This window comes from Epinephelus lanceolatus, chromosome 12 (genome assembly GCF_041903045.1).
Source record: "Epinephelus lanceolatus isolate andai-2023 chromosome 12, ASM4190304v1, whole genome shotgun sequence".
In the NCBI taxonomy this organism is placed as follows: domain Eukaryota; kingdom Metazoa; phylum Chordata; class Actinopteri; order Perciformes; family Serranidae; genus Epinephelus; species Epinephelus lanceolatus.
In genome coordinates this window covers 26,672,830-26,697,732 of record NC_135745.1, presented here as the reverse complement: position 1 = coordinate 26,697,732, position 24,903 = coordinate 26,672,830, and the positions used below count along the sequence as shown (strand labels likewise).

The 24,903-nt window shown below is 39.1% G+C and overlaps 2 protein-coding genes across 3 annotated transcripts; both read right to left on the bottom strand.

The window, feature by feature from the left end:
- Positions 1–3,637: 3,637 nt before the first annotated feature.
- On the bottom strand, positions 3,638–8,352 carry LOC117272015 (complement factor H-like). Of its 2 annotated transcripts, XM_078173186.1 has the most exons (9): positions 8,194–8,352; positions 7,907–8,098; positions 7,128–7,319; positions 6,250–6,306; positions 5,989–6,045; positions 4,833–4,994; positions 4,572–4,733; positions 4,066–4,091; positions 3,638–3,938 (listed from the first exon to the last, which is right to left on the bottom strand). In XM_078173186.1, exons 1-9 carry the CDS (start codon positions 8,249–8,251, stop codon positions 3,924–3,926), a joined length of 921 nt encoding a protein of 306 aa, XP_078029312.1. In that variant the 5' UTR covers positions 8,252–8,352; the 3' UTR covers positions 3,638–3,923. The 2 variants fall into 2 exon arrangements, with proteins under 2 accessions (XP_078029312.1, XP_078029313.1); XM_078173187.1 differs by lacking the exon at positions 7,128–7,319.
- A 3,990-nt stretch (positions 8,353–12,342) lies between these two features.
- LOC117272013 (coagulation factor XIII B chain-like) lies at positions 12,343–21,171 on the bottom strand. The gene is made up of 10 exons (XM_078173185.1): positions 21,008–21,171; positions 20,727–20,918; positions 17,845–18,024; positions 17,479–17,670; positions 14,962–15,066; positions 14,701–14,757; positions 13,437–13,598; positions 13,176–13,337; positions 12,746–12,771; positions 12,343–12,618 (listed from the first exon to the last, which is right to left on the bottom strand). The coding sequence occupies exons 1-10, from the start codon at positions 21,063–21,065 to the stop codon at positions 12,604–12,606; spliced, it is 1,149 nt and encodes a 382-aa protein (XP_078029311.1). The 5' UTR covers positions 21,066–21,171; the 3' UTR covers positions 12,343–12,603.
- Positions 21,172–24,903: the final 3,732 nt, after the last annotated feature.

Sequence of the window (24,903 nt, the reverse complement as noted above, 5' to 3'; positions counted from 1 at the left end):
ATTGATTAATTTTCCGTAACCGCTTATACTGTTAGGGGTCGAGGGCGGGGCTGGAGCCTATCCCAGCTAACATTGGGCGAGAGGTGAGCTACACCCTGCACAGGTCACCAGACTATCACAGGGCTGACACATAGAGACAGACAACCATTCACACTCACATTCACACCTATGGATAATTTAGAGTCACCAATTAACCTGCATGTCTTTGGACTGTGAGAGGAAGCAGGAGTACCTGGAGAAAACCCACTCTGACACAGGGAGAACATGCAAACTCTGCACAGAACAGCTCCCCCACCCTGGGGTTCGTACCAGGAACTCTCTTGCTGTGAGGCGACAATGCTAACCACTGTATCACCATGCCACCCTGTTATAATAACATCTCACTCTGACCTCGTCACATATAGGCGTTTGGTCATGGAGTTTCCACGTCCACATACGGCATGCAAGGTACCCTGGTGCGTTGGTTGTTGACATTCTGGGACACCGTGTAAAGTTCTGCCTGTTACATGCATTGTCGTCTTTTAAATTACACTTCCATTTTTACAGAAAATAAACGCACTACATTGGTACAACACCGTGAATTGACGTGTTTTTTTCCTCTAACAACAAAAGCACGTGGTCAGGTTTAGGAAAAAGAACAGGGTTTGGCTTTAGAATCTTACGGGATGCGAACCCTGCTCTCTCGGATGAAAGTTGATGTTTGTTGGACACATCCACCACCACTATCGCCCGCCCCACTCAGACTTTCACCTGCCTTAACTTTCGTCCTTGTCCCATCACGTTTCCCCCTGACGCTGCTGGGCGTTGCTAAACTACAACAGCAACTGGCTGTGTATCATGCCGACGTTAAAGGACGACTTTTTTTGTTGGTTTCTGACGCCACAAGTCACTGCCCAAGCACCGGATGTCATCGACTTTGGAGTGAGACCGGGCTCTCAAAGGAGGAATTTAAGTCGAATTCACATTTTTAATCACAATCATCCACACAGTTACCACATTTGCAGTTACAACTAACACTATAGTACAATAATTAACATGACATAAACTCCTGTAATATTCCTTTTTAGCCATGTTAGCAGCACGGCTCTACAGATAGCGATGTTGATTGGTCAGGTGGTCCTCTACTTTGGTCCAGACTGAAATATCTCAGCAGGTGCGATGGATTTCTGATGAACACATTCATGTTCCCCTCAGGATGAACTGTTTGAACTAGTGCCATTATTTAATTTGTGCTATGACTTGGTTCATTTCTAAATATATGCAAAACTTAAGACATTCTCATCAGCCTCAGATGTACTCTGTGCTTTGTGCTAATTAGCACATGCTAGCATGCTAACAAGCTAACATGGCAAACATTGTACCTGCTTAATGTTAGTATTTATCATTGCCATTATTAGCATGCTGATGTTAGCATTTAGCTCAGAGCATGACAGATATAATCGACCATATTTACACAGTATGTGCTATAGTAAGAAACAGACTGAAGGAAAATAAATCTACATATGCGTGTTACACAGATTTTCAGAAAGCCTTTGGTTTTGTCAATAGAGACCTTCTAGCGTACATATTGATCAAAACAGGTGTAGATGGAAAATTTTATCAGGCAATTCGTTCTCCTTATAGTACACCCCAAGCTTGTGTGAAAGAAAATGATAATCTTACCCACTGGTTTCCCACACCATCAGGGGTTAAGCAGGGAGATATGCTGTCCCCCACTTTGTTCGCTGTATATATCAGTGATTAAGCCAATCAAATTAAACAGTTAAACTGTGGAGTCAAATGTGGGAATGAACATGTCTGCATACTGTTGAATGCAGATGATATTGTTCTGATTGCAGAAACAGAAGTGGATTTGCAAAGAATGCTGACGTGCAAGTAATTGGTGCAAAAAAAGGAGACTTTCGATAAACGATCAGAGAACTGAAATTATGCATTTTAGAACCCCAGCCATACAATTTCAATTAGTGACTTTCAATTTCAATTTGGGCAAATAAAATTGAATTATACAAAATATTTTAAGTATCTGGGCCTTTACTTGGATGAATTTATGTATTTTTCAAAAGGAACATCTTTATTGGCTGAATCAGCAAATTGGGAGTCACAGGGAAAACAAAGACCCTGAGGGATATTGGTTTCTCCACTTACTCCAAATTATACCAAACTTGTGCGTGTCCCGTTTTAGATTATGTTGCAGGAGTGTGGGGATCTCACTTGCAATACCCCAAAAGTGAGGCTGTGCGTAATAGAGTGATGCGGTACTTCCTGGATGTACGTGAGTTTGCACCAACCCTGGCTATCATGGGAGATATGGTGTGGGAACCCATTGAAGTACGGTGGAGTGTGCATATGGCACATCTTTGGAACAGAATCATAAGAAAGATTTTTGAGTGGGATATCATGACTAAGGGCGTATGGGCGAGTGACATGTATGATATCCTTGTTAGAGCTGGGTATGAAGACCATTACTATAATAAAGAAAAATTAGATATTAGCTTTGTTAAAGATATTATTTTTCAGCAAGTAAAGGACAGATGGGCACTAGATATACGGTGTAAACCAAACCTTGGTACTTACTGTGAGATAAAGCATGTTCATGGTCCAGAAAATTATATATTGTATAATTTTTCAATAAAGAAACAGTCATTGTGTGCTCAAATTAGAGCTGGGATACTTGCTCTACATATTGAGACAGGCAGATATGTAGGCACTGCTGAAGAGCATGAATATATAGTCTGTGTGATCTCAATGAAATTGAAAATGAAATGCACTTTGTATGGTATTGTCCCATTCTATCATTTTATTAGGCAGAGACTCTTTAATAAGGTAGATCCAGAAAATGAGTTTGTGTGGTTGGATGACTCAGAGAAACTGAAACGTCTTTTTCATCATGATATTTTTTCATTTGTTTCATTTCTTGAAAAGGCCTGATCATTGAGCAGGAGGGCCATGTATATGTAACAGGGAAAGATCTTATTTGTTCATGTATGTACATTCAGCATGTGTATCGGTGTGGCATGTAGTATAAGTTATGCTGTATTACAGACAGGACAGACTCTGTGTGTGTGTGTGTGTGTGTGTGTGTGTGTGTGTGTGTGTGTGTGTGTGTGTGCGTGTGCGTGCGCGTGTGTCGCGGGCCATGTCAAATACATTTTAAGCACTGGGGAGGGACTTGTGTTTTTTATTTTGGCTTAGAGGAGGGAAATACAATATTAAACGGCTGTATTTTGTATTTATGTTATGTGCGCCATGGTTTATGATATTGCCACTGATGTGTACAGTTTATTTGGGGAAGCAGTCATTATATGCACATGTTGCTAATGCCAGCTGTGTGCCCCCCGTACATCAAGTAAATGAACCTTCAGGAATTGTTCTGAATCAGGATCAGTGTTGGTGACGCATCCACAGCTCCTCCTGTAGCATTTAAAAATCAGCTGCTAACTTGCCAGACAAAGAGTCAATGAAGCACTGACACAGACAGTGAACTTTGTGAATCTGCCAGCCCATGTGTCTGTGAACTCGCCAGTGATACTGTCTCAAGTACATTTATATAAGACGAACATTTCCTTTCTGCTATATCCATACTTAGTAAAAGGGCTGTACTAAACAAACTGTAGACAAAATAATACACAGATCTCAGTTAAGATTTATACAGTGAACATTTCATTCAGATGACTGTAGGTCATATGAACTTTATTTTTATTCAGAGAACTGATAATGCTATAAGGAGTTCCAGTCATAAAGACACAAGCTGACTGTCAGAGAACAATCAGCTCCAAAATTGTGTGTATGAATTTTCAATCAAATTGAAACAAAAAGGACAAAAAAATGGGTGTAGCTGTTCTCTGGTGGAGGAATCTGGAGGACGGAGAAAATTTCCAACTTGGCTTTAGTTGTCAGTCCAGCAGTGATTCCTCTGCTGTGCTTTATGGGCAAATTCCCTGATTACAACACAAAAAATAAGCAATGATGTTAACATGTAATTAATGACCATAAAACTGATCAAAATAAAGTTACATTTTTTTACAACGTAATTCTTTGAAAAGTAAATCAAAGACGAACACTCACCCGTCCATGGTCATAAGTAGAACAACCTAAAAATAATCCAATAACAGAACAGCAGTGAATATTTCAGTTGTTATATTCATACACATTTTTGTTACTGAGGTCTGATTCATTGAAGTTCTGCATGGCTGAACCGACTGAGGAAAATCTGTTCTGTTCTTAAAGGACACTTTAATCATAGTAATTATTATAATTTATAGTTTTTAGACAACAATGGAGCTTTATTACACAGGCTATATATCAGGCTTTCCACAGGCAAATCCTGGTTCTTTTATTGACAACACAAAACCTAATGTCAGGCTTATTCTTTAAATAATATGGTGTATGGATTTAATATGTTCGTTTTCCTTCAGTATTCTTCTTCAAACTGTCTCATTTAAAGTGATTTAGATCTGAATCACTTAAGATCATGGAGAGTTAATATTAACATATTTTATCTGACAATAAAAATGCTGAAACTAAAAGTATTGTGACAAACTAAAATGTTAAGATCTTACTTATATACTTACATCCTGTAGTAGTTATTCTTCCATTAGTGCACTGAACACGTCTGCTGTAATCATACCAAATACACGGAAAATGCTTCCGCTCTCCTTCCTTTAGATATTCAACTCTTGATAGTTGAACATTGGGCAGAGGATTTTGAGCAGGATCGAGGACACAAAATGTCTCTGCACAAAATTAACAGAAAGGGTAAAAAAACATGTAAAATGACTTAGATAACATCTTCAATAGACTTTTGGAAAGGAAATTATTGGATTTGTTTGTACCTTTGCAGACGGGTAGTGGTGACCAAGTCCTATCACTGTAACATGCCACGGTGGCTTCACCGACGAGTGTGTGAAAGGCTTTACATTGGTATTTCAAAAACATTCGACCCTTTTGCACAACATCACTATTTGGAATGTATGGGTATGCTCCACAGTCGTCAACTGAAATTTAAAAAAAAAGCTATTTAAGATGTAATAGTATCTCAATGAAACAGTGATCACTGCAGCAACAGGACAACGTATGGTGATAAAAGGAACACTGTATAATCAGCTTGTTATTTTGTTGACCTAAAACCTCGCTGACTGGCTTTTTAAATTTATTAAATCCTTATTTTTCCTATGTCAAATGTGTCATTCCCTGCACTGTGGTCCTTGTCACCAAATCTGACTTCACTGTGGTGCAGCAGCTGCAGCTCACGAAAAATGGGACGTCCGCATAGGGGCCAGTGTTGACCCTCTTTGATATGGGTGGATGACGTAGAAAGGTCACACAGACCAAAGTGGCCACTCGCGGACATGCTGACACAGAAACTGAACTGGCCTCAAGGGGTATAGGGTTTGGTTGGGCACCAGCTGCGTACCAGCCCTGCCAAAAGGTAACGTATAGCGTATAGAGTAGCTTATATGGCACTGCATCACGTTTTCTCTACTGGAGGGGCATTCTAGGGTGGGCACTAAGTTTCCAAGGTAACTCCATCCAGCCACCATGGGTCTGGGTGGTGTTATTAGTGGTAACTGTCATATGTGCAAGGTGCAGAGCGGTGGAGATTAGCCAGCCAGTGGGATACACACAGGGACTCACATGCACATCCACCTGCAGCCGGACCATCAACCACAGCAAAGTCAGAGAGGCTTGGATTACAACACACACACACACACACACACACACACACACACACACACACTTCATTCTCTTTCTGTAGCAAATAGTGGTTTACTACTACATTATTGTTCTGAATGCCCAGTCCTCAGTCTAGCACCAACTAATCAAAACCAATATCTTTTTTCTGAATAACCAGTGGTTATATAAATTCAGCTTTTCATTACCGTCACTGGTCAGCAAGGGAAGAAGTATTTGAAAAGTTAAACTAAGCAAATACATAAACCAAGTCTGATACATGTCATGTACAAGGAGCAATGAATTGGAATAATGAACCTGGTCTGAATGTTGGCCCACTGTCTCTGTCAGTCGAGCCAGAGGTGGTAGATGATCCTGTGAGATACAGAGCAGATATATATGTACAGAATGGAAGACACACCAATTAGTATCACTTTGGGATGTTCTCTGGTATTCATTTATTTCTGATTATGAGTAATTCCGAAACAATTTTCCCATTATTCTTTTTAGATAATTAAAGACTGTAAATTGTAAAGTAAATTAAACTTTCAATGAATGCTCTAAATGTGAATAACTTACCTCCACCTGCAGGTTGTGTCCCTCCACCTTGTCCAGTAGTTGGTCTGGTTTCTCTGCCTGAGAGGAAGAGAGCAAACTCATTAGATATACACACAGTATATATTCTTCTGAGTGACTGGATTATAGAGATAAATTGTTATTCATTCATCTCTAATTTGTGTCAGTAACCTACCTCCACCTTCAGGTTGTGTCCCACTGCCAGCAGATGTGGAGTGGTTGGTTCACATTTACACTGTGATCTGTAGCCTATAGTTCGGCTTTAGCTTCTAACTATCTTTGTCTTTTTAACCTGTTGTTGCTGCTGAGTCAGTTTGACATCCTGGATATATCCTTCAAACACAGACTGTACACCCCTCTGTCTGCTTCACTCTTTAGATTTTTCAAAAAAACATGATAATATGTCTTCAGGGAGTGCAGTTAGTTACAGTGTGGGCTCCATGCTTACTGCGACAGCTTGTTGGACCATCACAAAGGGGCGGGGCTTAGCGAAGGGTCAGTTATTGATCCAAAGTTAATATTTACTTTTCCATCATTATTTCTTATGTGAACGTGTTGTGTTAATTTGTTAACAATGTGTACAATATACATGAAGTATAAATTGTATGAAGTTTACTGAAACTCTTAACACTTAATATATTGCTCAATTTCAAGTTCAAATTTGGAATAAAATATAAGCCTGTCTCTAAATTTTGTTGACTGTTGTTTTGAGTACAGTACTATTTTTATGGGGACTCGTCGACATCCATAGGGGGGTGGGGGGGCTTACAGTAACTGGTCAGAAAGGGAAGTACTGAAAAGTCCCATTTAGTAAGTACAGAAACTAATAAGCCTGATGCATGATGCATCCTACTGCATATCTGAGCACATTGTCCACTTACTGCACGTTGGGCCTTCAGTCCAGTTTCCCGAAAAGCAAAAGATCAACTTTGTGGTGTCTGCTCCCTCAACAGTATATCCATCTTCACATTCATACTGCAGTTTTGTATCTGCAGCAAAAAAGTCCCGGTATTTCTGATGAACGATGACTGCGTGGGGGATTTTAGGGGGCTCACCACATGCATGGATACTTTCTATAAAAATGAGCACAATGGTCATTAAAAAGAAGCATTAAGGTGGTCAGATGAGTGGTTACTTGATTGGTTTGGTTGGTTTTAACACTCATATAATTCTGGTCACTGTTAATTTTACAGCTTGCTTGTATAAAACATCTGACAGACTCTCACAGACCAGCACAGAGGACCGTGTCCCATGTACACATTTAGCTGCAGCCTTTTAGTCTTTGGTTTCATATCCTTTATCACATGTTATCCTTGTCATGTATCTGTCCTTATACCAAACGCTTTTTGGCAATTGATATGTCTGAAATGCCATCACATGCATGAATATTATCTCCAAGGACTTATCATAGCAACAAATGTCTTATAGCAAAAAAGACTTGCTGCTAAAGGAATGCTAAATGCTAGATGAGAAGTCAGGGGATCATCAAAGTTATAACTATCATCCTCAGGGGGACATGAATGTGTGTACCAAATTTCATGGCAATCCATCTGATAGAATATTTGAGTCTGGACCAAAGTAGTGGACCCACAGACTGACAACAACACTGCGACCATGGGGACAAAAGGAAACAACAGTAGACATGTTTAGGAACACTTACCTATACACTGTGGTTCAGGAGACCATTTTCCATTGTGACATGTGCTTGTTGCCCACCAACCCTTCACTGCTGGTTTATGTCCTTCATCACAGGTGTAGCTCAGCTCTGTTCCATCAGAATAAGTCTGTTGTTTTGGGGCAAAGAAACCACCATCCAGTCTGGGAGCACTACACGACTGTGCTGCACTTTGTGCTAAAACACAACAATAAGGACGATTACTAAACAGTAACTGTATTTGTTGTTAAGAAATTCAAATGATCGTATGTTAAAGTGTTTGATATCCTCACCATGTAGCGCTCTAGGAAACCAGATCAGAAGAATAAATCCAAGGTATCTGATGCACATTTTGTCAGGAACAAAATCACCTGATAACAAAGTAGAGCTGAGAGCCAAGTCCAGATCAGAGCCAGTTAATTATTGTTGAGGGCATTTCCCGAAAATGTTTGTGGAGTAAACACTCGGGCATCATGGTGCTGCTCTGGAGCCAAAAGAAAAGGTGGACAAATAGGCTTCATGTTCACAGACACACCCACAGAAAAGGAGAAAAAACATGCGAAAAAGATCAGAATAGAAAAAACAGAATATCTAAAAACACATGTCTAACTTTATATGTTTAAATCTGATGATTTCTAAAATGACAGCTTGACACATTGTCAGAGCTGCTCAGAGTAAACCATTAAAGGTGTATTACATGTTATATTCACTAAACCTGCACATTGAATCATCTCTACTGCAAATACATATTTCAATAATATTCATAGAATACAGATTTCCTCCAACTCCTGCCTGTTACATGTATTGTCTTCTTTCAAATTACGCTTCCATTTTCACAGGAAATAAATGCACTACGTCAGTACAACACCATGAATTACACGTGGTCAGGTTTAGGAAAAAAGAACAGGGTTTGGCTTTAGAATCTCACGGGTCATGAACCCTGCTTTCTCCAGTGAAAGTTGATGTTTGTTGGACCCATCCAGCACCCTTCCCAACCGCCCCCCCCCCCTTGGACTTTCGCCTGCCTTAACTTTCGTCCTTGTCCCATCACGTTTCCCCCTGACGTTGCTGGGCGTTGTTAAACTACAACAGCAACTGGCTGTGTATCATGCTGGTGTTAAAGGATGACTTTTTTTTGTTGGTTTCTGACGCCACAAGTCACTGCCCAAGCACCGGATGTCATCGACTTTGGAGTGAGACCGGGCTCTCAAAGGAGGAATTTAAGTTGAATTCACATTTTTAAAGTCCAGTAGTTGATTTCCAAAAAAGAGGACACTCGGCCCGGCTACGAGATAGCCTACTTAAATGATATTCGCAGTTTACTCAAAGATGCCTTATAATTTTAATATATTTAAAGTTTATATGTATGGATAGAAAATTCAGTTATGTTACAAAATAATATCTCTCAAAGACAGAAATTCAGATAGGCGCCTATAGATAGGGGACATATTCACACACTAGAGGGTCCCGACGGGTTCGGTCAAAAATGTATAAATTGTATTCGGGCACGGGTTGGATTCGGTCAGCTTTCAGTGAAAATGTAGTGTAAAAATAAATAAAATCCTATTGTCTGTCCTGTAAGCCTATAATAGCAAATTAGCTAGCTAATGTTAGTTCAAAGCCAGAGAAACTTCTCTTTTAACTGGAAGGTTAGATAGCTTACTATTCAAGCTAACGTTTTTGTGTTTGTGTATGAATAAGTTGATTCTCGGTGTATATATTCTGGGTCGCTTTTTGGCATCAAAACAATGTTTCTGATAACAATGTTTGATAGCAAATGTTTAATAACAACTAACATTCATTACAGACGCGGTGACGTTTGCTAGCGATATGTTTTTGCATTAATGAATTAACTTACTTAACTTATAGTTTGAGATATGTAGTTTGCTGCAGAGCATAGTAATTTATGTGAGTAAATAAACATATTCCTTTTACATCAACTCCCTATTATGCTCATGAGTTATATGAAACTTCCCCAGGAGCACTGTTAAAGTATTTTGGAGGAGGCACTGACTCAGCCCAGGGGCAGTCCACCTCCTCAGGCTCAGCCAAGGCTAATGAAACAGGTGAGGGAAAAACTGTCACCATATATATTTAATTTCTAGTCAAATTATCTCATTAAGATATACTAATATAACAAGACACAATCATATGACAAGGGACATGTTTTTCGTCTTAAATCCATCTCCATCCTCTGACCCATCCACTGTGCCCACTGCCCCCTCTGTGTCTGCTACAACCTCAGCTCTACCTGGTAAGTTAACAACAAAAGAGCCTTTGTAATTGCTCAGTGTACTGCAGAACATTCTGAGATGAATCATTTTGTCCAAAAATATTCATTTAATTTCCCTATATTTTACTACTTATTTATTTAGAAAATAAGCAGCATAATTTTCAAGTGTAATATGACATCTAACATGGCTAGCTTTTGTTGTTGTTGTTGTTGTTGTTGTTTTTCAGCCTTTGTAATTTTATTTTAATTATAAACCATTTTTGTTACCTTGTTTCAGGTGCCTCTGTTCATTTACATCATTATTTAAGGATTTGTTTGATATATTTTTAATTTTATTTAATACTGTCTGTTTTTGTACATTTGCTGTTGCAGTTTATTTAAAACAAAACAAAACAAAACAAAAAAAAAAAAATAATAATAACGCAGATTGTGTTTACAGTAAAGACTGGTTTATTTTGTTACTTTTAGTTGGCCTAGATGACATTTGGTATCCCACTTAGTACTATATCACTTTGAATATTAAGTGTAAATCAACCCCAGGCTGCTCTTGTAGCTGAATTTGCTACCATTTCAGATTAAAAACCATAGATGGGTAAAACATGCCAGACTGCTCTTTGAGTTTTTATGTATTGATTCTCTGTGTGACCAGTAGGGGGAGTTGCTGACTTTGCCAAATATTAATTGAAAGATTTTTCTGAAAGTTTGCAAATCTGTTGTCTGCTTCCATGGCCTTAATCACTGTGGATTACAATCTAACTACAACAAAAAGTTCTCACCTCTAGTTTTACAAGTGATGACCAAGTAGAACATGATATAACTTATAGTAGGTGTGTGAATGATCAATAATCAGTATTATTGGCAGTAATAGAGGGCCCCAAAATCAAATTTTGCTTAGGGCCCCATGGAGGCTTGGGCTGGCCCTGCTAACATAGTTGGAATGAAATATTAACAACAATTAGGGACTTTCCTAATTTGAGGAAACTTTTCAAAATCTCTGTGACACCAAACGTGACATTACCAAGACATGCAGACATACCTTTATCTTGTTGTCTTTTCTCCTCTTCCTCCTTCTTTCTTTTTCTTTTTTCTGCCCCTGAAGGGTATGTCCTTTGTTGCGACATTATTAGCCACCTGCTCCTAGCTCTGTGGATGCGCAGTGCGTACTGCAGGGCTGGATGCACACCTTACTAGCGGAGCTCTGACATTTAGTCTAGAGCAGAGAGGCAGTAGGAAACTACACTCTGTTAACATAATATTGTCTTTTTGTACAAGAACGTACAATTGATAATATATGAATCATCATCACTCACACATGGAAAAAAATAATAAATTATTATTTTCTTTTTTTGTTTTTGAAGTTAATTGCTCTCGGGGCCCCCCTAGTGGTCACAGGGCCCTAAGCAGGTGCTTAGTTCGCTTATGCCTTGGGCCGGCTCTGTGTATCTGTGTGGCATGGAGTATAAATTATGCTGTATTACAGACAGGACGGACTGTTGATTTCTTTCTTTGTTTTACAGGAGATGTGTCATATAACCCCATATGGGATGGGCCACAAGGGTGGCCTGACACAAAAATAAAATATCATTCATTCATAATCAGTACACTTAGAGACTGTCCGTCTTTAATGTGTGTGTGTGTGTGTGTGTGTGTGTGTGTGTGTGTGTGTGCGCGCGCGCGCGCGCGCGTGTGTCGGGGGCCATGTCAAATACATTTTAAGCACTGGGGAGGGACTTGTGTTTTTTATTTTGGCTTAGAGGAGGGAAATACAATATTAAATGGCTGTATTTTGTATTTATGTTATGTGCGCCATGCCAGGTTTATGATATTGCCACTGATGTGTACAGTTTATTTGGGGAAGCAGTCATTATATGCACATGTTGCTAATGCCAGCTGTGTGCCCCCCGTACATCAAGTAAATGAACCTTCAGGAATTGTTCTGAATCAGGATCAGTGTTGGTGACGCATCCACAGCTCCTCCTGTAGCATTTAAAAATCAGCTGCTAACTTGCCAGACAAAGAGTCAATGAAGCACTGACACAGACAGTGAACTTTGTGAATCTGCCAGCCCATGTGTCTGCGAACTCGCCAGTGATACTGTCTCAAGTACATTTATATAAGATAAACATTTCCTTTCTGATATATCCATACTTAGTAAAAGGGCTGTACTAAACAAACTGTAGACAAAATAATACACAGATCTCAGTTAAGATTTTATTCAGATGACTGTAGGTCATATAAACTTTATTTTTATTCAGAGAACTGATCATGCTATAAGGAGTTCCAGTCATAAAGACACAAGCTGACCAGCTCCAAAATTGTGTGTATGAATTTTCAATCAAAATAAAACAAAAAGTTAAAAAAAAAAAAAAAAACTGGGTGTAGTTGTTCTCTGGTGGAGGAATTTGGAGGACGGAGGAAATTTCCAACTTGGCTTTAGTTGTCAGTCCAGCAGTGATTCCTCTGCTGTGCTTTACCAGCAAACTCCCTGATTACAACACAAAAAATAAGCAATGATGTTAACATGTAATTAATGACCATAAAACTGATCAAAATAAAGTTACATTTTATTACAACGTAATTCTTTGAAAAGTAAATCAAAGATGAACACTCACCCGCTGATGGTCATAAGTATGACAACCTAAAAATAATCCAATAACAGAACAGCAGTGAATATTTCAGTTGTTATATTCACACACATTTTTGTTATTTTGAAGTTCTGCATGGCTGAACCGACTGAGGAAAATCTGTTCTGCTTTATTACACAGGCTATATATCAGGCTGTCCACAGGCAAATCCTGGTTCTTTTATTGACAACACAAAACCTAATGTCAGGCTTATTCTTTAAATAATATGGTGTATGGATTTAATATGTTTGTTTTCCTTCAGTATTCTTCTTCAAACTGTCTCACTTTAAGTGATTTAGATCTGAATCACTTAAGATCATGGAGAGTTAATATTAACATATGTTATCTGACAATAAGAATGCTGAAACTAAAAGTATTGTGACAAACTAAAATGTTAAGATCTTACTTATATACTTACATCCTGTAGTAGTTATTCTTCTATTAGTACACTGAACAAGTCTGCTGTAATCTCGCCAAACACACGGAAAATGCTTCCGCTCTCCTTCCTTTAGATATTCAACTCTTGATAGTTTAACATTGGGCAGAGGATCTTGAGCAGGATCGAGGACACAAAATGTCTCTGCACAAAATTAACAGAAAGGAGAAAAAAACATGTAAAATGACTTAGATAACATCTTCAATAGACTTTTGGAAAGGAAATTATTGGATTTGTTTGTACCTTTGCAGACGGGTAGTGGTGACCAAGTCCTATCACTGTAACATGCCACGGTGGCTTCACCGACGAGTGTGTGAAAGGCTTTACATTGGTATTTCAAAAACATTCGATCCTTTTGCACAACATCACTATTTGGAATGTATGGGTATGCTCCACAGTCGTCAACTGAAATTTAAAAAAAAAAGCTATTTAAGATGTAATAGTATCTCAATGAAACAGTGATCACTGCAGCAACAGGACAACGTATGGTGATAAAAGGAAAACTGTATAATCAGCTTGTTATTTTGTTGACCTAAAACCTCACTGACTGGCTTTTTAAATTTATGAAATCCTTATTTTTTCTATGTCGAATGTGTCATTCCCTGCACTGTGGTCCTTGTCACCACGTTTTCCCCTGCCGACAATGAGCCTCACAGGGAGAGTAACATTTTGGGTGAAACTGAAACTAGAAAGCTGCTGCTGGGTCTGGAGAGAGTGTCTGTCAAATATCCAGCTGAAATCTGACTTTACTGAGGTGCAGCAGCTAAAGCTCATAACAAATAGGCTGCACATGGATGTCCCTCATGGGACATGGGTGGATGACAAAATTAAGGTTGCACAGACCAAAGGGGACCCTCGCGGACATGCTGACACGGAAACTGTGAATTGGTCTTAAGGGGTATAGGGTTTGGTTGGGCACCAGCTGTGTACCAGCCCTGCCAAAAAGTTTGCTAGCTTGTAGAGTAGCTTATATGGCACTGCATCACATTTTCTCTACTGGAGGGGCATTCTAGGGTGGGCGCTATGCTTCCAAGACAACACCATCCAGCCACCATGGGTCTGGGTGGTATTATCAGCAATAACTGTCATATGTGCAAGGTGCAGAGCGGTGGAGATTAACCAGCCAGTGGGATACACACAGGGACTCACATGCACATCCACCTGCAGCCGGACCATCAACCACAACAAAGTCAGAGAGGCTTGGATTACAACACACACACACACACACACACACACACACACACACACACACACACTTCATTCTCTTTCTGTAGCAAATAGTGGTTTACTACTACATTATTGTTCTGAATGCCCAGTCCTCAGTCTAGCACCAACTAATCAAAACCAATATCTTTTTTCTGAATAACCAGTGGTTATATAAATTCAGCTTTTCATTACCGTCACTGGTCAGCAAGGGAAGAAGTATTTGAAAAGTTAAACTAAGTAAATACATAAACCAAGTCTGATACATGTCATGTACAAGGAGCAATGAATTGGAATAATGAACCTGGTCTGAATGTTGGCCCACTGTCTCTGTCAGTCGAGCCAGAGGTGGTAGATGATCCTGTGAGATACAGAGCAGATATATATGTACAGAATGGAAGACACACCAATTAGTATCACTTTGGGATGTTCTCTGGCATTCATTTATTTCTGATTATGAGTAATTCTGAAACAATTTTCCCATTATTCTTTTTAGATAATTAAAGACTGTAAATTGTAAAGTAAATTAAACTTTCAATGAATGCTCTAAATGTGAATAACTTACCTCCACCTACAGGTTGTGTCCCACTCCCAGCAGATGTGGAGTGTCCTCCAGCTGTTCCCACCTCTGCAGAACCACCCTGTCCAGCAACTGGTCTGGTTTCTCTGCCTGAGTGGAAAAACCTTATTATTATACCAACAGTATACTCCAGAGAGGTATTTGATAAAATGGGTTAGGGCTGACTCTTGAAAGTTGGAGATTTAAATCATCAGTTGGAGACGACTGAGTCAACTGAGATTGCTTCAAGTCGAGCAGTTAATCTTTGAGAGAAAGAAAGAAACTGCCTCACGACGTACTTGAGATATCACATTCACAAAAATGAGACAGACAAGGTCACTGTGAACTGTGACCGTTGACTGCAAAAATCAAATCAGTTTATCCTCGAGTCCAGGTGAATGTGCCAAATTTGAAGAAATTCCCTCAAGCTGTTCTTGAGATATTGCCTTCACAAGAACAAGATAGATGCAAGGCCACAGTGACCTTAATCTTTGATCTTCGACCACAAAATTCAAATCAGGTTATTCTTTAGTCCAAGTGGACGTTTGTGTCAAATTTTAAGAAATTCCCTGAACGTGTTTCTGAGGTTTCATGTTCACAAGAATGAAACAGATGCAAGGTCACACTAACCCTGACCTTTGACCACCAAAATGCAATCAGTTCATCACTGAGTCCAAGTGAACATCTGTGCCAGATTTGAAGAAATTCCCCCACGGTGTACTTAAGATACCACATTCACAAAAATGAATCAGTTCATCCTTGAGTCCAAGTGAATGTGCCAAATTTCTTGAAGCTGTTCTTGAGATATTGCGTTCACAAGAACAAGATAATTGCAAGGTCACAGTGACCTTGACCTTTGACCACAAAATTCTAGTTAGTTTATTCCTCAGTTGAAGTGGACATTTGTGTTAAATTTAAAGAAATTCCCTTGACATGTGTTACGTTCACGAGAATAAAACAGATGCAGGGTCACAGTGACCTTGACCTTTGACCACTGAAATCCCATCATTTCATTGTTGAGTCCAAGTCAACATCTGTGCCAAATTTGAAGAAATTCCCTCAAGACCTTCTTGAAAAATCTCGTTCATGAGAATGAGACAGACAAGGTCACACTGACCCTAACCTTTGACCACCACAAACATATCAATTCACAGTTGAGTCCTTGTAGACTTTTGTGCCAAATTTGAAGACATTCCCTTGAGGCGTTCTTAAGATATTGTCTTCATCAAGGATGGGATGGACAGATAGACAACCTGAAAACATAATGCCTCCGGCCACGGCTATCGCTGGTGCAGAGGCATGAAGATGATTTGATATTAACATGAGCTTTGGATGGTTTTGGAAGTTATAGAATAAAATACCTGGACAGTGACACAATGGCTAGATTTATGCTTTAGTTATTTTCTAACAGTGCACTTCAGTTTACAAGAACAAAAGATTTCAGGATGTTGAATAATCGATAACTTTGGGAAACAAACTTTCTACCACAAGTTTAGCTGAAGTTGAAGAAGTTTCCCCAAACCAGATAAATAACAATATAAAGCGGCTATCACCAGTCAAAACTCTGATATAGTAACATCTCGTTATATGTTTAATGACATGCCTCTTGCCTTATAGAAGATAGAGCCATTAGGCTAGTTAGGCGTGTTAAATGTCTGAGTATCAGGGTGCTGCCCAAACGAACTGCACTGAACTAAACAGGGCAGGTGTGAAAACAGCAATCGCACTCAGGTGCGCACCAAAAACTGGACTGAGACCTTCTTGAAGAGGTGGTCTCCGTCTGGTTTCAAACGAACTGTGGTGCGGTTCGTTTGTGGTGAGAACATGTTCTGACCTGGATCTGAACCAACTGCAGTCACATGACACATTGTTTGGGTTAAACATGAGCATGTTACAGTCCTGGAGGATTATTAATGTGCACCTCCTCCTGTACTGCCTTAATATGCACATTCAGCACATCCAATGCATCAAAACATTGTTTTCTAGTTGGAGCCGCGCCTCGTTTTCAAACTGTATGGTTTGACTAAAATGAACAATGACAGCAATATAGTCCACGATGAGCAGCGCTAAAATCAACCTGCGTAGTTGTCCCTCCATTGTGACATTAGAAAGTGTCACATTTATCTTGCAAGTGTACTCTTCTTCAATGTTTGGTTTACTTCCTGGATTTTTCCCACATGGAAATTCTGACCAATCAAGAGCAGCTTTCTCACACAAGGCATTTGATCTGGTCCGCTTGTAAATGCTGCCGTGAGAACACAAACCAACTCTAGGCAATTATGCAACTTTGTAACACAATTAGACCCTGATTCAGACCAAAGTAAGACAACTCTAGATCTGAAAGCATCCTAGGTATGACTACAGGCCCATTCACAGTGTTTGGGAATGTGGAGCGATCCAAAGCTTGACAGGCCTGCCATGCCTATTTATGGGTTCTACACTATGGCTGGACCACTACAGTATAGGCAGGATTAGTGAATGTAAAATCGTTTGCATTCAGTAAAAACAAACTTTATCACTTACTGCACGTTGGGCCTTCAGTCCAGTTTCCAGAAAAGCAAAAGATCAACTTTGTGGTGTCTGCTCCCTCTACAGTATATCCATCTTCACATTCATACTGCAGTTTTGTATCTACAGGATACACCTCCTGGTGCCTCTGATGAATGATGACTGCATGGGGGATTTTAGGGGGCTCGCCACATGAATCGCTACTCTCTGAGAAAATAGCACAAAAAGCACAACTGTCATCAAAAAGAAGAGTTAATGAAGGAGCTCAGGTGAGTGGTTAGTTGGCTGGCTCTGTTAGTGTAGCTGGAGAGAACTCAAACGTAAGGATTTTGTGTGTTATTAGTTTTAAAGCTTGCTGGTGTAAACATCTGACAGACTTACTCTCACAGACCAGCACAGAGGACCATGTTCCATTTATACACTTGGTTGTGATTTGCCGGTCCTTGGGTTCATATCCATTGTCACATGTTATTCTGAGTTTGTTTTCATCCTTATACCAACCATTTTGGCTTGCTGTGTATTTTGCATTGGGTATATCTGGTGGCAGGCAGGCTTTTTCATCTGAGAGGAAAAAAGATACAAAACACATTTTCACCAAAGTGACACTCTATTAAACCCCTATTTTTAGAATGCCATTAACAATAATAATAATAATAATAATAATAATAATAATAAACTTTATTTATAAAGCACCTTTCATATGAGAAATGCAGCACAAAGTGCTTTACAGTAAGGGCAGTATAAGCACAGAAAGCTTCACATGAAAACAGACAGAATGAACATAAAACTGATTCATAAAATCACAGAATTGTAAAACTATAAATTGTAAAATCAAGTAAGATTTTAAAAGAGTTGCAGCAGCATGAAGTGTAAAGTGTCAGAAACAAAACTGGGACACTCTGTTTTCATTGTTGATTTTTTAATTGATAATTGATAAGGATGAATTTGATAGTTATCAATGCATTAGTAAATTAACGTTTTTTAATATTATCTATTAAAGCCTTTGTAAATAATGACGGGTCTTTATCTAACGATGTGCCATATCATCTCGTCCACAATAATACCGGTATCATTTCACAGCAACAACAACCATGTCTGAAAGCGAAAATATCTCAGACTCTGCCGTGGTTCCAAAAAGAGGAGCAGCTTCAGTAGTGTGGAACAAACTGTGGCGTCCTGAATGTTTTATGAACAGCCCTGAACTTCTCAGACTCTTCTAGTGACTTAGCGCTCAGAGGGAACTCATTCAGCGGCTCCTCTGGCAGCAGCACAGCGTCTCTCCCTCTCCTCTCTCACCATGTGCACACATCAAGTGATTCTGTCATAAACCTTTGGTAATGTAAACCTACGTGACGCTCAACAAATACCTACATATATGTGAATGTGTGATAGTTGTGGTATCATAACAGCCTGTCACAGGTTACAGTGTGATGATTAGAGGAGAAATGGCAGATCAATCATTTACAATTTTACTAAAAGAAGGAAATCACCTGTTGATTTATATATATATATATCCCGGGGAACATTTTTTGTATTTGGGAGCTGTTTAAATGTGTAATTTGTGGTAGATTTTATTTTGTTGAACTATTAATATTGTATACAGAATCTGAATCTCACTCTGAGTTACTGTTGTTGTTCACAAACGAAAGAAATGAGAGATCATTTTTGTTTAGCTTTTACTGAATATTTGAAGCAAACTGTAAAACCATCACTTATTTTGTTGCAATGCCATGTCCTTAAATTAATAATAAAATATTTTTTCACTAATCTGTTGTATCGTCAAGAATATCGCTGCCCCCCTGCCACCCCCCTTTAGAACACCACTGTTTGTTACAGCTCAGTGAAACCTGCCTTCAAAGAGTAGCTCAAAACCCTCTGAAACTCCACTGGTTTCACCTTCTGCAGTGACCTCTGTCACAGCAGGGTGAAGGCCGCTGACACTAACAGACTCAATCAGCTCATCAGGAGAGCTGGTTCTGTCCTGGGAGTGGAACTGGAGTCTTCAGTGGAGGCGTCAGAGAGGAGGGCACTGAGAAAGCTACTCAGTATTCTGGACAGCGCCTCTGGAGTCCTACCAGAGCACACTCAGTCATGGATTGAGACACAGGAGATCATTTCTACCTGTGGCCATCAAACTGTATAACTCCTCCCCCTTCTGTAGGGAGCTGATACGAGGACACTCACTGCAATATTCACCTACAGTAGGTGCACTATTACTTTATATAATGTACATTGATACTTTTTAATATCTTGTGCAATATTATTCTTCAATATCATGATCACTTGTCAGAGCAGTGCGATATCATTTCCTCAGTAATGTGCAATACTACTGCTTGTTGTTATATTCAGTATAACACTGATTATCAGGCACAGTCTGTTTTTTCCACCATTTTAGTTGATTTTTAGTAACTTGCACTTATCCTACTCCTACTGTTACTCTGTTGGGCACTGGTTTTGCTTTTGCTCCTTGAAAACACTTCTTATCTTGTATATTTTGCCAGATATTTAATACTCTGTTGTTCTGGTTGTTCTAAAACGGCACAGCTCATCTCAGGAGGAGCCTTTCCTTCCAGTCAGGACATTTACAGCAGCAGGGATATCAGGAGGGCCCACAACATTATAAAGGACTGTACACACCCCAACCACAGTCTTCACTCTTCTGCCATCAGGCAGACGCTACAGGAGTGTGAAATCCAGGACAACAAGACTGACCAACAGCTTCTACCCACAGGCCATCAGACAGCATGAAACACAACTGGTTGTAACTGGTTATGAATCGTTAACGTTGGGATAACTGTACTTAGGGTTACAGTAATATGAAGTATTCTCTGGCACAAGAATTTCCTTTGGGATAATTAAAGTTCTACTGAATTGAATTGAATTAACTGTTGGCTGTATTGTTGGTATTTTAGTAAAAGCAAAACAAGTGGAATTTTCCTTTTAGCTTTAAAACATGCTCGGATTGCTGCATGCTTATTACAGTCAAAGTATTTAACAGTGTCATTCTGATTATTCATTTATTTTTCATTCTTGGATATCAGTATTTAAAGGCTCAACATGAAACAGTATCACCCAGAAATGTAACAGCTACATTTTTTACTCTACGGTGTCACACAGTAACATATGGACGACTTAATTTTAAAGTATTTAAAAAATACAATAAATATAAAGAACATGAAAGGTGACGTGCAGTTTACGCTGAACACCACCTCTGCACACTTTCACCGACTCGTTCAAACAAACTGTGATTATGAAACACTCACCTATACATTGTGGCTCATGGGACCATGAACCATTATGACATGTGCTCGTTGCCCACCAACCCTCCACTGCTGGTTTCAGTCCGTCATCACAGCCATAACTGAGCGTCGTTCCATGAAAATAAGCTTCTTTTTCAGGGACCAAATAACCACCGTTCAGACGGGGAGCGCGACAAGGCTGAGCTGCACTTTGTGCTGAAACAGTGATACGTAACAGAGCACTGTGGTGAGACGCCTCTAAAAAACAAACTAAAATGATAGACAATAGAAATTAATGTTCTTACCGTGCAGTACTCCTGGAAACCAAACCAGAAGAACAAATCCAAGATATCTCACACACATTTTGTCAGGAATTAAAGTCCTGTACGACAAAGCAGAGTGAAGAGCCCAGTTCACATCAGGACCAGTTAATAATTGTCGAGGGCATTTCCCCAAAAAAGTGATGTGGAGTAAACAGTCTCTGTAACTGTGAATGTGACATCATGCCGCTGCTCTGAAGCCAACACACTGATAACATGCAGAGAGCAGATACATTACAAACACACACAAACTGCATATGAATTTCATGTGAGATATATAGTGTTTGTCCAAAAGATGAGAATAAAATCAACATCATAATTATGTGGTCGTAAGTCAGATATGACAAACACAAAGTATGAATTATGATAATACAAGACAGTGCCTTATTATTACGTCAGCACCTTAATCTGATTAAAAAGTCAGCTTTCTAATTTCTAATGAGATCATATAAATTTAAAAATCTGTGTAATGAGATTATAGTTACATTATCAAGGATTACTTGATTACTTATTTGATTACAGCTTTAAAATATGGCAATTTTACAATTATAAACTTTTGTTTTTCATGGTAACCAACGCTCTATTAACTCTTGAGAAGCACGTCTGACATACGGATTTTCTTTGGCAGCTGTAGCTCAGAAGCAGAGTAGGTCATCCACCAATCTAAAGGTTGTCTGTTCGATCCCCAGCTCCTCCAGTCCGCATGTCAAAGTACTGTAAAACGACAATTAAAAGCCTTGTCCTAATTGACCGTTGCCAAACAGTTATACAATTTCTTCAGATGTTTAAAAGCGGGTTGTTGGCTACCTCAAATTATGTCTCCATTCCTCAATTACCCTGTAAGTTATTCATATTTTTTTTAGTCCGTAAAGGTCCTCAGATCAAATTAATCACAAGGGTTTTTTCATAAAAATGAATCCAAGTTATAAGTATTCTTTAAACAGGATGAAATGGTGTTGTGCCCTCTGATGCGCTGTCTGTCGGAGCGAGATCAAATGAATCATTCATATTTTTATATATTATCTGAAGTCTAATTTTTCAACACATAATATTCATACTGGTTTAAATAAACAATTTGATGGTATTTCCTGATCTTTGCTGAGCAACAGTTTTGTGTGAAATGAATATAAGACCTGTCCCAAATATAGGTCTGTTGATTTCATTGAATTAAGCAAATTATAGCCTGGGCTATTATTTGAAGTTTTACGGTATCCTCTGGCAAGATAGTGAACCCCAAATTCCTCCGTATGGCTGTTCCATCGGTGTGTGAGTGTGTGTGAATGGTTACTGAGCAGAAGGTGGCACCATGTACAGCAGCCTCGGCCACCAGGGTGTGATTTTGTGTGTGACATGTAGTGTAAAAGTGCTTTGAGTGGTTGGGAGACTAGAAAAGCCCTATACAGGAGCAGCCAATTCTTAGACAAGTGCTCCACAGTGTTACCACTTTTCCACTAAACTAGCTCCGGCGCTAGAACCGGTTCCATTCAGGATTCTTGGAAACTTGGCGCTATCGAACATCAACAAAGACTGTTGCAGAATGAACAACAGAGGTCAATACAAGTAGCAAAATGGTGGATCGCACTGATGACATGCGACGTTCTTTTGTTCTGCTCTAACAGACATTTGTTTTTATCCAAAAACAAGCATGGATCACTGCACTTTATTTTTTCCAGATGACGTCTCCATAGTTGTGTATTTATGTAACAGTTTCATTAGTGATGGATTAGTATAGTTCTGGGATTGGGCGTAGGACGAGACAAACATGTTGCTTCTTCCTCCTCCTTTTCGGACACGAAATGTTAATTCATGTTTCTCATTGTAAGTCTGTTCAGGTTTGTCTCTGTCTTGTAGGTCTTTTTAGACAATATATTCTATTTTATTATTATTTTTTTTTAAATGGCCAAAATAAATAAATCAAATCAAATAAGGAAAATCCAGGCTGTAGAATATGGCACACCCACAGATGTTGTCATACTTCACATTTTAGGTTAACAAAAACCTGCTATTTTAGGACCAAATTGTTGGACTTCAAACCAATTTATTTTTGATCTAAATGCTCAGAATGGTTCAAATCTAGGTGCAGGAAACAGAATGGAGCCTGTTTCATGTCGGTGTGGTGGACCTGACGGAAGACAGACATAACTGTGTTGGATCGAGATGGACGATTCAAGCAGCAGTAGTCTCAAATTTGTTGTGGCTGCGTCCATTTTTTTGTAGCACAAGGTGCAATATTTTCGGTGTTTCATTCTGACATACTTTAAAAGTAATCCAAAAGTATTCAGATTGGATTACATTTTTTCATAACCCAATGGCGATACTGATTCCTACATTGTCGTGTAATTCGTATTCAGTAACTGACGAAATTTCAAAGTAGTCTGACCCGGCCTTGCTTCCCAGCAAACGTTGCAGCATTCTGGAGTGTTGCCTCCATGTTTGTTTGCACAGAGCAGCGCCTGCAACAGTGATTCATTTGTTTAGAGTCAACATTTCAAAATGATTTCCCGGACTGCTGCGATCAGAGGTCAGCGTTATGAAATACCAAACACAGTCAGGCCAAAGGTCAAACTGAAACCACAGAAAAGAAATAACTCTTTGTGTTCTTTGTATTCGAGTGGAGAACAAAAACAGACAAGGTACCATCCTCTATATAAAGTGCTAACATAACTCATACTGATGATTATAATGTGATCATACAGTTTGTGTTTGACCTCCACATCAGGCTGTGATCGCCATTTGCTGGATCCTCGTGTGCTCTGCACCCCCTCAGAGCAGTAACAGCTCTGCAGTCTTGATGTCTTTCTGTCTGGGGCCAGACGTTGCCATGCAGTGTCTCAGGAAACATCTATGAACCTGAAGACAGAAATATATCTTATAAAAAATGTGTTTATTTGTAAAGTTGATTTACATTTGTTCACACTTTATAAATATTGTTTTTATCTGTAGGTCATGAAACACACAAGACAACAGAAACATGAAATACGCAGCTTTTTCAATTGATTTATGTTGCATTAAAAAACATTTAATAAAATAAAATTGAGTAATTTGTGTCCAAATGTAATTATTTTGACTGCTGCATCATAAGACTCATTGAGTTTGACATATACAATTTGTTATTTAAAGGTCCAGTGTGCAGGATTTAGGGGGATATATTGGCAGAAATGGAATATTATATAGTAAGTATGTTTTCATTTGCGTATAATCACCTGAATCAACCTCATCAGATTCTTGCCCTTCCAGTCCTTTTTTGTCCTTGACCTCTCCTGATTCTTTAAATTTATTTATAAGAGCTTGAATACCACATCTTGTGTATCCAGTTTGTTTGCTGATTTCCCTCTGAGAGTGACCTTGCTGATGCAATATCATGATTTCATGTCTGTCAAATTCTGAGATCTTCGCAAGCTTCCAAAGACTTACACTCTTGCAACATGCGTATGCAATGCTGAAACATGTCTTGTGCAAACCTCCTTGTTTACAGGACAAATATAGAAGTTAACAATGACATTAATTAGGGTTCCATTCCATTTAGGTTTAAGAGAGCCAGGTTCCTGCAATTGTTCAAATGTAAAGACAGGTCACTTTAGCCGATAGAAGCTGCTTTTTCTGATTATTTTTCTGTTTTTTTTAATACTGCATAGTACACATTTTCTGTATTTTCTGGTGGTATTCTAATGAAGAGACCAAGAAATAATTATATACAGTCATTATAGCATTGCTGTCAACGCGTGAATAACAAGTTAACTCAAATTCCTTTTAACGCCACTAGTGTTTTGACTCCTGATTAACGCATGTACCTTCTATAACTATGACCCTTGGCCTATCCATTTGGGAAATCAGGAAGTGATGCAGCAGTAACGTGATGGATGGCGAGCAGAAAAAACCTC

Excerpts from the sequence above, each read along its gene's own strand:
- LOC117272015 (XM_078173186.1), bottom strand. The coding sequence starts at position 8,251 with ATGTGCATCAGATACCTTGGATTTATTCTTCTGATCTGGTTTCCTAGA. Across the intron at positions 7,320-7,906 it reads TCCTGAACCACAGTGTATAG|AAAGTATCCATGCATGTGGT; the intron begins GTAAGTGTTCCT and ends TCATTTTTATAG. Across the intron at positions 4,092-4,571 it reads AAGAATAACTACTACAGGAT|GTTGTTCTACTTATGACCAT; the intron begins GTAAGTATATAA and ends GATTATTTTTAG.
- LOC117272013 (XM_078173185.1), bottom strand. The coding sequence starts at position 21,065 with ATGTGTGTGAGATATCTTGGATTTGTTCTTCTGGTTTGGTTTCCAGGA. Across the intron at positions 14,758-14,961 it reads GACACAACCTGTAGGTGGAG|GATCATCTACCACCTCTGGC; the intron begins GTAAGTTATTCA and ends TGTATCTCACAG. Across the intron at positions 13,599-14,700 it reads TGGGCCAACATTCAGACCAG|TTGACGACTGTGGAGCATAC; the intron begins GTTCATTATTCC and ends TTTAAATTTCAG.